The 14983-nt window shown below is 36.9% G+C and overlaps 1 protein-coding gene across 1 annotated transcript in view; it reads right to left on the bottom strand.

Moving 5' to 3' along the window:
- Positions 1–14612, bottom strand: part of LOC103716981 (phospholipid-transporting ATPase 3) — a 55395-nt gene extending 40783 nt beyond the window's left edge. The window contains 5 exon segments of the mRNA XM_008805204.4: positions 2935–3045; positions 3164–3245; positions 3438–3499; positions 3626–3691; positions 14084–14612. Of these exon segments, the coding sequence (XP_008803426.2) occupies positions 2935–3045; positions 3164–3245; positions 3438–3499; positions 3626–3691; positions 14084–14278 (516 nt within the window). The 5' untranslated portion in view covers positions 14279–14612.
- Between the last annotated feature and the right edge of the window lie 371 nt (positions 14613–14983).

The following is a 14983-nucleotide window of genomic DNA, read 5'->3' as shown; positions in this document are numbered from 1 at the left end:
GTTGCTATAAGTAGCACTACTAAGCTATGGTAAGACAACTTAGCAGCCGTTTATCTTGTGATTACACGTGGAAGAATTATAATTCACACATCCATAATAGAACGACGTGTTGACTCACCTGTGTACATTGCAAACTAGAGTAACCTTTCCTAGCCAAAAGATGATGTTCACAAGAGTAGTTATTGTTGGTCAACAAACCTAAGGGGCCATATCTGTCAAATAATTGCTTAATAAATCCACTAGTTAAAGTGGAAACATGTAAACTCAGGTGAAAGGTAGTGGCAATATGTCAACTCAAGTGAAAGGTTCATGAATCATGCATGTCAGAAAGTTGCAGGTTGTTTCCGTGATGTTGGTTGCAAAGGATACTTTGCTTAATTAATATTAAGGACATTGATTAGGATATGATTTTGAATGAGTTAATTACTTTCTCAACACATTGAGTCAACGTTCGCCATGTCGGTAATGGACCCCACATACCGGTACCATCCTATTACTATATTGGTACACTCGGTATGGGAGCCAGTTCGGCATACCAAGACTCAGTGCGCCCTCCATACCATGCAGTAGTTCGGTACCGCGTGGTATGGTCGGTACACACCAATGCCAACCGGTACGACAATACTTATGAGTGTTTGCAAGAATTATAATTCCAGCTTAAATCATTTCATGTTTGCAATACATGTGAAGGCATAGATCAATATAGGATGCATCATGTGTACCACTGCCAATTCATATCACCAATGTCAACCTATATTGATGTGTATCGAAACCATGGTACGCTGTACCGGCCCGAATCGGGCAGTATAAAGCGTACAGTACCATACCAATTCGGTACCGGTACCCAGTACAGATGGCGTACCAAGTATCGGTACGTCCAAAAAATTTCATACCGTACCGACACTATACTAGTGTGGCACCAATACGGAGTCCGACACCGAGACGGTAAATCTTAATCAAAACAATGCAACCACTAGAAGTCAATACAACATGGTACTAGATCATACCTTACTTTTCCATTTTAAGCATATAAGCAACCATCCTAAGTATATGGATAGGCTGGAGCTAATCACCACACTTTTCAGCTTTTCTTATATCAAATCCCACTATGTATGTTGAGCACAATATAAATTATCATTCAGTAATGGTTTAAAGGTTAAAAATCAAGATAATACATAATAAGATACATAATGGCACAAATACAAGTAGTACAGCTTCTGCACGTTTCTTGATTATAATCTAAGCCCAACAATCCCAAAGCAACATTGTTCCATGCTTAGTAATCAAAATCTTCTAGCTAGGTTAATGCACTCATTTCCAAGACTTCTTGGAACTTGAATGCGGACCTGTTTTTAAGCATTTACTCAATAAAAATGTTACTAAAATGTCTGCTTCCCCACATCAACACCCGCTCCCAGATCTAGCAACTAAAGTTCTATGCAAGACAACTAGGAGCTTTTCCCCGTTAATTTGTTTATCTTTTTGCATTTAGTATTTTGACTTTGAGCCTTAATTTATGAATTTGACATGATATAAATTATTTTTGTTCATCATCATATCACATTTTAAATCAACTAATCATAATATATAAACAGTTAATGGAACAACCAGTGTAAGAGATATATATTGATTATGCGTACAACACGTGCATCCATGTAAACATGGTTATTAGCTCCCTGCAATTTTTATCATGAACTGTAAGCTTATTGGAGTTGTTAATGTACAAACACATTTGCATGTTGTTTTCAAATTATATGCTGTGAATCCTTATACAGACTTCTCTATCTTTTCCATGGTGATGTGTGCCAGCTGCCAAGACTTTGACAGAGAATGGTAAAGCATGCATATGATGCTGACGCCTAGTTGGCAAGAACAAGAAACACCAGATTTTTATTCCTAGTTTGTATTAGAAATAATATTTAATGCTTTATATTCTTTATTAATAAGAGTTCCTCATTATCATATCATGTGAACCACCATTAAAGAGTGACTGAAGGGGTCACCCAGAGAACAACTAAAGAACAGAAGGTAAATTTAAAAAGCCTTTCATGTGAAGGGACGTTTATAGCAATATCTTTTGTTTAGGTTCACGCATGTGATGCATGAACATCATTGCATTTTACTCATTGCATAGACTATAAGGTAATTGACCTACTATAACTAATAATGTGCCACAAATTGAAATTCATTTTAACCAGCAACTATAGATTCCGGCAAGAAATCTGAACATAAAATTTGAAAAGTAGTGGAGCAGAAGTAACTAAGGAGCAAAAAGCAGATCTTGCTGAATTAGTGACTTATAGAAAAGCAAAGCAAAGCAACGAACTTTTCTTGTTAGATTCCCAGATTTGTTCTTTATATAGAAGGTAGTAACCATGAATGTAATCAAAGGATAACAGTTTTTCTATTCCATTGTGCTCCTGTTACATTAACTTCCAATGTTATATCTCTATTACATATAAAAAAAAAAGAAATAAAGAAAACATGACATAAGATATTTTACTTAACGAAACATAGATAACCAGTGTCTGCTACAAGTCAAAAGCTGAACAAGGAAGCATTGCTTGATAAACAAGCAAAAACATGATTGATTCAAGAAAACTATGAATTTTTAGAAATTCTAGGAATATTATCAGGATGATACAGCATTCTAAATTTGTGCAGGAAATAGTCACAAAATGTACTCAACGGCCAAGCCCCCATTGATTTGGCGAAAAAGTTTTGCACGCAGTAAGTTTAGCTATTATGTTCTGGAGCACATAAAATAAACTAGATGGACTCTCAGCACCTTACACAAGAGCAACCCAAATCTTATAATGTTATTAGGCAGAACCATTCTCCAATTCTTCAAACGGCAGCCAACAGACAGTAGTTATCTACCCTGATATCACAATTATTGATGACATGCATCAAAGAGAAGTCCGTAAATCTTACCCTCACCAAGTCTCCGACCTGCAGCTTCTTCCAGGGAATACTTTCCCATCTTTGACCTTGCAATACATCAATAGGGGTACTATTAATTGATGTATCATTCTGGAAACGCTTCTGTTTTAACAATTGCCAAAAAAATCAGATTAAAATTGAAAAATGAACTGCAATATGAAACTTTTGATGAAAAGATAAATAGAATGCTAAAATTTGAATAACCGCTAGTGTTACTAACCCAGTCCTCAAAAGCCTCCTTAACAAGAGAGACCAAAAGCACTAGACTGAGTGGAAGAACATTTGTTATGGGAGAAACCGGACTGCAAGAAAATGAGTATCTTAAGTAAAATGCCAAGAATATCCAAAATAAAGGTTGCCATCACTTAATTTTGTGATCCACTAACACTATAGTCATTAACTCTTTTCTAACAAGTTATGATTCAGACCTCAAAAAACTTTAGATTTAGAATAAAACTATATTTTCCACACCTTAACCTGAAACTAAAGCATACCTGATTGGTGTAGTAGATAAGACTGAAATCATAAGGAAGTACAGGTTAGCCACCCGCCTGAACTGTCAGTGCAAATACAGTATTTTTCAGAGACAAAAAGTTAACAATTTGAATACGAAGGGAAAAATTTTATATTCACAAGAAAGTATTAAAAGGAATTGTTATCAAAAGGTTGATATCTGAATTACCTGTTCAAACAACCCTTTTGGTATAAAGGTCAGAATGTTGTATTTTGTAGTCGATATGGAATTCCCCTGGAAAAAAATAATGTAAGGGGCATGTAAGGAGCTTGCTATCTTATCGATGCAGAAAACAGATAGCTAATTGGAGTCTGGTGCTATGATACAATATAGTTTTGAGGATGATTGGATGGGTACTATGTCCACTAAGTTGTGAGGATTGTAACTTGTCATGTACTTGAAAGTTCATTTGCCATTTGAGAGAGAGTGAGAGAGAATGAGAGAGGCTTGCTGCCTTCTAGCAGTGTTAAACTAAGTGATGGTCAACTTCAACCAACAGATTCAGCTTCTACATTTAATAATGTGCCATAAATGATATTACATGTACATAACAATGATGTTTGCTGTAAAAAGATAACAGAGTAGCTACAGTCACATAGTCACTCCAAAATAAGAAAGAAGGATATGATCACAGGAACAACTAATCGTATCAACATAAATAATGCTGTGAAGGACGCTAATACCCCAAGGAGGAGATACAACAGCACAGGCATCCATTAACACAGTGGCATAGGCATCCATAAGCATAAATATATATTGGAAGCATGGAGCTTTATTAAGTTTATTATATCAATGCATGTCCTTTGTTGCTAGAATAGGAAGCATGTGCAAGTGCAAGGAAGCAGATTACCTTAGAAACACTTGTAGTAAAGAAACACTTAGGAAGAAAAGTGAAGGTTTGAAATTTTGGGAAGATTCCAAAATGGATGCATTACTCTAGTCTAAAAGATTCTCACTATTAAGTGCATGTGTTTGTTCTTTAGATAAGCAAGACTACCTTAAACTATACGCAGCTTACAAGCATGACTGCTCGCATTGCTATATATTGTTTGGTGTCAACATAATTTTCCTTTAGTTTGATTCCTATTATCTAGCAATATTATCTAAGTAGAGTTTCTTGCTTGATTTATTATTTTATTAATAGATTGATATTAATTAGATATTTGATTAGCAATTTTTTTGATGATTAAGCAACAATGTGATAGTATTGTTTGACTGAAAATTTAGAATTTACCATTTGTAGATAGCTGGCAGCACAGTTTTGGCCACACGACATAATCAAGATGCACTTGAGATCATCAAATACTTCTTTGGAATTCTTTTGGAATTAAAGGCTAGTTTTGGATCCACCTAAAAACCTTGGTCAAATAGACCATGGTAAAAGCAGCATTCCAAGGAATTAGAGACCATGTAATCAATGATTCCTGACTGTTGTTTGGGAATCATCTTTCAGGTCAAATAGACCATGGTAAAAGCAGCATTCCATGGAAGGGAAAGAATCTACTCAGAGCCATTTATTTTTTCCTATGTTTCTCATGCATTAACGCACACCCCATCGCCCTACCTTAGAAGCATCTAAAAACTATAATCTGCCCCTCACCCTTCCCTTCTTCAGGAGATAACCTTCATGTTCTCGCTCCCTCTCTCTCCCTCTCATGCACACAGGTTCAGTTTGGAGCAAGAGCTGAAGACGAAAGAAGGTTAGAGGCAGAAGGCAGCACGAGATGAATCCCAGAATCATTCCTCTCTATAAATTGTTTTAGATACAACCATTTCTTTCTTAATCTTGGAGTTAACAACCAACATAGCCATGGAAGGAGGCACTAAAATGGGCAACCACTCCAAGACGGTCCATAACAAGAATTATTGAAACCACTTGGAGAATGTGGAGAATGTGGAGAATGTGTTGTTCATCAAAAAGACTCATAGTTCCTAATAGATGATTTCAACTAGAATCTAGTAATTGATAAGGCTTCAGCTAAATAAGTATTGGTAAATAACCAAGGATAGATTTGTATTTTTGAATAAGTTCTAAGAAAGCAGCCATTAGTGGTCATTCTACGGCTGTCAATCTGACATTTATGTAATACATATACACGTGACAAATATTTAACATTTAAATGACTGTTCTTTAACTATTTATCCAACATTTTTTTGAAAAATCTATTATCCACTTAAATGATCACTCCACTCTGAAAATATTTGTATTAATATACTCTGTCAATATTCATTTCATCAAATAAGAGCCTTAAAAATATAAATCACCATGTCAGTAAGAAATATTTTGTTTCATGGTAATTTACATACTGAATATTTTATTTCCACAGACTAATTTAAACCAACTAATTTACAACAGCTAGTTGATAACGCCTAGTTTTCCTGGACTTAATCCATAACAACAATCTTCAAATAATTACCTTTAGATGCAATGAATTTTTCCATATAATGTCCTAGAATCAGCCCAAAAGCAGTTACTAGAGAATCCGTGATAGTTTTTGACAGGGGATCCTCTTGCAGCATCACTCGATTTCCATAGTTTTTGAAATTCTGGAGAAATTTTTGCCTATTCATCCAAACAGGCCCTAATGAATTTTAGTGGGTTCCCTTTTCAATGTGCAAATCACATGACTGGTCCACACCAGTCTCACATAACACCTTGTCACATTTTAAAATTCATTCATAATTTTTGTGTCCAAACTGGTCAATATCGTATCTTGTTTTAAGCATCAAATAAGAGTCCAAAGCATTTTGGAGAAATCAATATTGAATTTGAAATAGAAAGTTATGGTCAATCAAATGAATGACATGCAGAATGCAAACAAGGTATTTTGGTCAAAAGTCTCTATTTTGAAATAGGAATAACTTAGGATGATGTGGATGGGCTCAAGAGGTTTTCTAACCCTAACCTTTTTCCAAACTCAGGAAAACAACCTAGCATGTCTTGTACCCGGCTTTTAGTCTGACATTGGAAAGGGATGAAATCTAACAGCCCTTGAGCACCTATAGACAGACCCCCACTCCCCATGGCTTACAACATCAAAAGAAAACTAAGGATTCTCACCGGAGCAAGGCTAGCATGTTTCTCAAATAAGCCTAAATAATAAAATATTTTTTCTATGTCTGTGATAAAACAAAGGTTTGTGTGCTCTAGCGGAAAAAAAAAAAAAACAAACATTCGTGTGAGGAGCACCGGACGATACAAGCTTATCAATTCAAGGAAGTCTTTTTTCCCTTTCCCTTGTCTTTCTTTCTTCTTAGGTTTTTATAATATTTTTGCTTTTTTCGCATCTACCCCTAGTTTATTTCATCTTACTTGATCATATTTTTGGTTTCCAAAGTCTTTATTTTCTCCTTTCTGCATGGATTTTAACTTGGGAAAGGAGGGGTGGGATCCTTTGCCTTCTTCCTCACCAACCCAATCAGGTTGGTTATTTTTTTTATGAGTATCAGTAATAGATAATAGTAATACATTAGGTTCTTACTTTAATTCCTCTTTGTTATCTTTTAACTTTAATAGTTACTAATGGCAATAGGCAAGGTACATCCCTGCCCTACGGAGGAAAGACCCGCGCAAATCACATCTTCCAAAGCAAGTAGAAAGCATCTCAACAACTGTAACTGTCAATTGGTGATCATGGAACTCCAACATTGTGGAAGGATTAAAAGCAGGAGTTCAACCATCATATTATGGTGACCACCACCAACAAAAGGTGGCAAGCAAAGGTCTAAATCTCAAAATGCATCGTAAGACTATAGAAGAAGAGAGACAAATGATAAGAGTTCCCTATTCTAGTGTTATTGGAAGCCTAATATATGTATATGTGTATATATATATATATATATATATATGATGGGTAATAGGCACGATCTTTGATTCACTGTGGGATAAGCTAATATTAATCAAATCCAGGACTAGCATATTGGAAAGTGCTCAAGAGGATAATGAGATATCTCAGAGGCACTACAGAATATTCCCTACATTATCAAGCAGGTGATTTGTGCTTAGTAGGTTACACAAATGCTGATTGGGGTGGATAACTGGATGAGTGTAAATTGATTTTAGGGTATGTTTTCTTGCTTAATCATGGCACCATCTCTTGGATTAGCAGAAAGAAAGCAGGTACGGCATTTTTCTATGAGGGAGGCTGAGTTTGTAGCATCTTCAGCTATAATGCAGAAGGCTATTTGACTTAGAAGATACCTGCAATATTTAGGAGTTGTTATTGATGCTACAAAACCAGTAACAGTATATTGTGATAGTCAGGCAGTTGTTGCCTACACAAAGGATCCAAAGTATTATTGCAAGACCAAACATATTAAATACCAAGTATAGCTCCATAAGAGATATTGTAGCACAGAAAGAAGTGATCCTACAACATATTTCTATGTATTGGATTGTTGCAGATCTCCTCACTGTACCTATCCCTATAGATGTGCACCAGTCACATGTAAGATCAGTAGGCTTCGTAGACTATGATGTATGTCTATTTCAATTTTGGACCATTGTAATAATTATACATTGTATTCATGTCATTATCAATTAACTAATGATGTTTATTTTATATATTTTTAAAAATGTTTCATCATTAATTTATTGATAATATATGTGAATGAAAAAATGTATGAGAGAACCAATACACATATATATACAAAAAATAGAAGCTACGTCAAACAAGTTAAGATTGGCCCTCTCACATGGGCGATCACCTCTGGCACCCAAGGAGCACACATAGATGAGACAATTTAAGCAAATGCATTCTGGGAGGTTGCATATCTTAAATAAAAAGTTGCCTTGATAGTTTGATCAAGATGAGGCCCTGATGATGATGATACAAAGGCCGATATAGATGCCCTACAATCCATATAACCTGTATAAACCTAGACGCGAGAACTTAGTTGGTCCTAAAGATGGTGAAAACATTGAGGACTTGGGTTAGGTGCTAGGTAGCAATTGAACCAAGATCTATATGGGACACTATAGCATGAAATGCGCTTGTTGGAGGAGAGATAATACTGTAGCATGTGATTCATGCCACATGTGCTCGGGTGACCAACAAAGGGAAGTGAGTGAATGGATCCTTGCTTCCTCACTATATGAGACCCTTGAGGTAGATCTAGCCTCATTCTATGCCATATGTGACCTTTGAATGTATTGTGAAAAGGCAGATTAGTGGTCGCAAGTTTAGCATGTTACTACAATGGCAGGTCATTTGGTTTTATGGGACATGTTTAGGAAAGAAGATGATCTAAATCTAAGTGGCACAAGGGCGAAAAAAACATCATTTTGTTTTACATCCATTGTGTGCATTCACTGGTCAACCAGTTATGTTACGTTTGTTGTGGCTTGGACATAATGCTGGATACATATGGGGCAAAAGAAGTCAAAATATAGCTCTTTTTAGAGGGATCAGAGATACTTAGAAGGATGTAACAAAATGGATCTAGGGAATAGTAAGATACTTTTCTTTTGGATAGTAGTTGCTATCTCATCCCTAATAGGTGCATATATAGAGCTCCCAAATATTAAACTTCCAACTATAGGTGTGCTCGCAGGTAGCACGACACATTTGTCGGTATGAACGTATTCTAGAGATACAAATATTGAGGATTCTTATAATTTGATTGAGCAATGTCACGTCTATCATGTTGATTTGGAGATGTTGAAATTGGGTCATGGTTAGGCGCCCATAATTGGCTGACCCGACTCAACCCTATCTGATTTTAAACAATGAAGAGAGGGGAACAATTCCATTCAACGTAGTTAAAGCATTCCTTTTTCTATCCTGATCTCTCAGCGGGAAACAGCGAAGAGCCATTCATTGCACTAGGAATACACGACTCTTGCATTGGGATTAAAAAGTGTTTTCTGTTCCTGGGATTGTTCACTGACCTAAGCAACTCTTGAGAGCCAAAACAGACCAAAGATTCAACCCAAGGTTTCCTTCACACTTTCATGAAATGTGAGCTTTCTTTGTTCTTATTATCTTTCCAAAAGAGATACCATCATGATATAGTTTACAATAGTTATCAATGAAATATTACTCAGGTAGCCCTCTTTTTGAGTAAGCTAGCATGAATGTCATACTCTCCCACAAGGAACTTGACTTAGAAGCCTCCACGCTGAAGTCGAATTTGGCATCACTAAGTTAAGAAATAAATTTGAGCATTTTTGAGTCATTTACCTTGAAACAAGAACTCAAAACTACATAATTTCAAATGATGTGTAGTTCATGCCCTCCCTACAAAAAACACCCTCATTACCACTTCAAATCAGCACCCAGGCGCTCCAGGTATTCAAAAAAGTCATTACTAACAGCATTCTTAGCAGCCACTGACTAGAACTCGGTGGGCTGCCCAACCGGCCCAATATGATAGTTGGGTAGGCATAAGCAGTTCCAGCCCCTTAAGCTAGTCTAAATCCAAATTTTAGGGCACAGTTATATTCTGGGCCAAGTCCAAGCTTACTCCAGAATTTCTAAGCTTGATACTTAATAAAATATAGAAAATTATATGTATATTAAGTGATACACTCCAATTCTAATTCCTCTAGAGACTCACCAACTCTAATTCTATGCATCTTTCTACTTCGTTGTCTATTCATTAGTTCTTTGATTTTTATTACCTGTGCTATTTTCTTCCCCTTTCTTTGCTCATCTTTCTCCTCTTTTGCATGTCATAAGACAAAGGGTGCACCTTTTGTTACAAGGTCACGAATTTACATGAACATTATTTTTCTTTAATCCCAACATGGATTGATTTTTCGGTTCTATGCATTTGAGTATTTAGTAACAAGGTAGCAACTGTGGTTCATTAAATACCAAAAAAGGGTACATTTCGACCAATGCAAGTTGAGTTGGGCTATAAACCATAAGAGCACTTCATAGCCATAAGAGTGTCAAAGATACCAGGGGATTTAAATTAAGAAATTAATTAGCCACCACTGCTTATTTTAAACAATTTTTTTTATTGCTAAGTAGTTGAGCTTACCAATAAATGAGAACTCACAATGGTAATGAGAAAGACATTTACTTGCTCATAGTCTAGCTGAATTTTTTCTTTTCCATGTAGTTATATAAATATGTTTTATCCACAGCCCTATCCACTATGACTTGTATAAATGCTGCATTTCGTTGGTTTTTTCTTCTTTTTGAGAAGGATCATTAGCATATTTTCGAAGGGTATTAAATTAGATTTCTACAGTAAATATTGATTCTTTTACCCAAAAACATTACATTTTATACTTCTACCATTTTTGGAGCATATAAAAACTGGAGTTTGACTTAATGTCAGTTATCAATTTTATCATTTTTCATGGAATTTGACTTTTATATATTATTAAATTTTTAGTTTTCTAAAGTTTCTAATTATTGCATTTTTGTTATGTTTTTAGCTAGTATTGCTTTTTAGATACAATGTCAAAGACATCATTATTTTTTTTCTATTGCAAGCACATGCAAATGCACGATAATAATGAAAAGCATCCATTAAGAAAAACTAATCATCTCAATATAGTATCAACATTCACAAACTTCACCATTTGGTCATCATTCAGATCCATAAACTACACAACAATATCAAAATGACAAGGTAAAATTAATCATACTAATTAATATATCAACATTAAAAAAAAAGAGGGGAGAGAACGCCTCACTCTCACTTTTATATATATTTCGGCAATATAAAAAGCATACTCAATAAGTATCCAAAGATTTATATAAATTTAAAAAATAGAATACTTAAATTACATGTTTGATATGTACTTTCTCTGTATCATCAAGATTCCAGGGTATCATGTAGGCTATTAGAATGCAAGAGCAAAACGCTTGTAAAACTAATCCTTGCCATCAGAAAAGGATGTTTCCAGCAATTAAGTATTTTTCTCAAAAGACAAGTTACTTAAAAGAGTGTAACCACACTAATCAAGTTGCTTCCAGAGTCTAAGAAGACTCTCATCTTTGTAATTGTAGACCTACTGTTTTTTCACAATTATATGTACAAAACCTTCTAAATGGCTTTTGGCTGTAAGGCTCTAGACTATTCTACATAAGTTATTTTATCCTAATTATGCTAAGTTTATGAGGATAAATCCATCATAGACTATATTTCATATGCTTATTAGCTAGTTAGGACATTGAATTATGAGCAGGGTCGGCGGAACCATCCCAAATCAGGCGGTTTCGATCGTACCGAGCCGTCCCGGCGGCGGACTGGGATGGTTTTGGCAACGAAAATGACACTATTATCGGAGGGCGAAATGGAGAAGTAAAAAAGCGCGAGCGGGGGGAGGGGGGGGAGGCAGAGGGAGGAAGGCCGGCGAAAGGCCGGCGGAGGGCAGCAGGCGGAGGCCATGGTTGTTTCTCTATTTTGTTCGAAACAAAGGTCCGGCTGTTATAACTCAAACTTCGCTTCAAAATCGTGAAGATTTTAGCGGTCGGAACTCTATTTCGAACAAAATAGGAGAATGGTTGCAGCCTCTACCTAATACCTAAGAGCCAGCCTCCACCGGCCTCCCTCCCTCTCTCCCCCTTCTCTCTCTTTTCCTCACTCTTGTTCACCCTCTCCCCCGCCTCCTCTACTGTGTCGATACAGGCTCGGCATGGCACGGCACGGGCCTATACCGACCTGTGCCGCCAGACAATCAATACTAGCACAACAGACCATAATTATGAATATGTTTTGTTAAAGAATATTTGATCTTTGTAAAGCCTGAGTCTATGAAAAAAAAAGATTGCCTTGGCATGTATTGAGATTCATGGGTTTTCGTGAAGTGTTGTTCAACTATATGAATAAATATCTTGGCTCTCATTTGTCTCCACTCATCTATGGTTTCCCAGCATGTTCCTGTATGAGTGGTGAAGGCCTATACCTAGGTAACTCATAAGTCCATATCTTTTGCCGGTTCTTATTGAAAATTTCACTTTTTCTTTGGTAATCTCTACAGTGGTCTCATTAGTTCTTTTCTACCAATAAGACTCCTCCAGCTAGTCATCTTATTTTGCCAACAGTCTCCTTGTATTTTCAGAAAATTCTTCACACACTCCATCTGTCTGGAACTTTTGTTTCATAATTTAGCTCCTTTCCGATGACTAGTCTCCAAAATAATTAAGAGAAGAGCAAAAATTTTCTTAGGACCTAGTACAAGAATCCAAATCACTTGTTTGGATTTTTGGATATTCAATAATCTTGCCTTCTGTTTTAGTATTGGGCCATCCATTGTCGTCTCACTAGATCAAGGATCAAGACCGTGTTCCTCTCGTCAATCCAATATGACATGTAACAGAAAGCAAGGTCTAAAGAACTGACTACAAGAACATACCATGGCATACTAATATGTGCATCAGTACCTACTGTGACATGATGCCTATCAACAAACCTTGAGTCAATACAGAGCTATACTGCAGCAAGTACCATGCTGGTATATGACCAGCACGCCCCCGCACCATGTACTTCAGACTTTGATCAAAGTCACCAAGAAGTTGCTTTCCATTGCAAGTAGATTCGAGCTTCTCAGGGATACTCATGCACAATAGACTAAGGCTTTTGCGCTCTCAGTATCAATATATATGGCTAAAGGTGTAAAACTAACTTTTCTAGCCTATGCACACTATTTAATAGTCTAATCAAAATATTCAGTAGTGGTTTGAGACTCAACAGTCTGGTATGGAAGCGTTATTTTTTATTCAAACTATTGCATTTTCCTGGTGACTCAAGGCATCGTCAACTTACACTTGATCACTTGACAATTGAATTGTCCAAACTGTTAAATTCCGAAAAGTGATGCCAAATCTACTAACCATATCTTACTCAAGTGTCGAAGGTTTATTGACTAAAACTAGGTTTGCTTCTTGAAGGAAAGTGTTCCTACTTCCTAACATCTAAGATTGCTAGATATTACTTCTGAGTTCTAAAGACTTGAACGCTCATTCTACTAATCTCATTTAGCTGCAGATTTCGGTAGCATATCTGCAAGGAGTGAAAGAACAGCTTTTCGGTATTTTTCTTCCCTTACTCTTCCTGAACAGAAATATCTTTTATCATAATAAAGAGTCAGTGTATGGTCAATTCTCTAAACTGTTGACTTCATTAGATGCCAACGAAAATACCGATAGTGGAGGATACTCTTTGAACTCGGTCTCTGCTGCTGTTGATTCTATAAGTTGGAAACATTCATCTAAACCAATAATTAACATTAAAACCAAGGGGTCTACCCACTATTCCTTTGTTTCAATGTTAGAAAGCATAAGTGACACAGATTTCTGCTGAAATTAATGCTTTTGGAAGCAAATTAATATTATTGAGCTGATTTTTCTTCTTTTTCTATTACCAAAGAAATTGTCTATTATGAGATACGGTCGATTAAAATCTAGTAACACATGGATTCAAAGATAACCGCAAGTCTGATTAACACAAACTGGAAACATTTTGAGGTGAAAAGCATCCAATTCTTTTTCCTTTTCTATTTTTTTCTTGTGAAAGATAACCACAAGTTTGAATCGGTTCATAATATCAAATATCCAACTAAATTGGAGTGACAACCAATCATTCATAAACAGAAATAAGGCTCATCCACCTCATGACTTCTTAAAAATAACAGATAAGAAATTAGATCTGACGGGCGTGGCTGACCTTGAACCGGACGGGAAGGTTGGCCTCGCGATCGTTGCAGTAGATCGTGCGGTGGGTGGGTGCCTGGGGCTGGACTCGGCCAAGACGGACGGTCTGCGACGACGCCTGCCGGAGCTCCGCTCCCACCGACGGCGAGCCCCTCTCCCCGCCAAGCCGCGCCTTCGATACCCTAACCCTATCTACCCTCCCTTTCATCTCTCCTCCCCCCTCCCTCCCTCCCTTCTTCTCTCTCCCTTCTTCTCCTCCTCCTTTCTTGTGTTTATTAACAGCAACAAAGATCCAACAACAGAAAGAATCCTCCAATCCGCGTCTCTTCGGAACGAAGAAAAGGAATCGAAGTCTAAGAGGAAATAATCGAATCGATCGATCTGATCTTTCCTCGGTCTCTTTCCATCCTTCGCTCGCTAGCAATTACTTGCCTTTTAAAATCTCGATAAGAAGACCGAGCGATTTCCTCCGGATCGTCGCCCCTTTGTTTAATTAATGGTAGCCTTCGTTCAATTTAACAAAAGAAAAATAGGAGTGGCTAACATGCGCGTCAGGGGCACAGGGCGCAGTGGGAGCAGTTAAAAGAGATCGTGTAACGCGGAATACGAAAAGTGAGATCCTGGGAGCCGTCCGATCAGGGTTTGGTGGGTTTTGATGCGGATGGTGTGCTGGAAATTTGGGTGGACATCTAGCCGTTGAAGGGACGAGAAGGCGATAGCTGTGATGATGATCTGAAAAGTAGTGGTGGATAGGTGCTGACGGGAATATTCGGACGGAACCGCCACCGAGCATATTTCTCACCTAAAAAATAAAATTACATATTTACTCACTCAATGTGACAATACATTATACATCATTTTGCAAAAAAAAGTTGCACCTGATGAATGACTATAATTTCATAATTATTGTGTG

This window comes from Phoenix dactylifera, unplaced genomic scaffold, assembly GCF_009389715.1.
Source record: "Phoenix dactylifera cultivar Barhee BC4 unplaced genomic scaffold, palm_55x_up_171113_PBpolish2nd_filt_p 000051F, whole genome shotgun sequence".
NCBI classification, from domain to species: domain Eukaryota; kingdom Viridiplantae; phylum Streptophyta; class Magnoliopsida; order Arecales; family Arecaceae; genus Phoenix; species Phoenix dactylifera.
The sequence above is the reverse complement of the archived record's forward strand: the minus strand, read 5'-3'. Positions and strand labels throughout refer to the sequence as shown.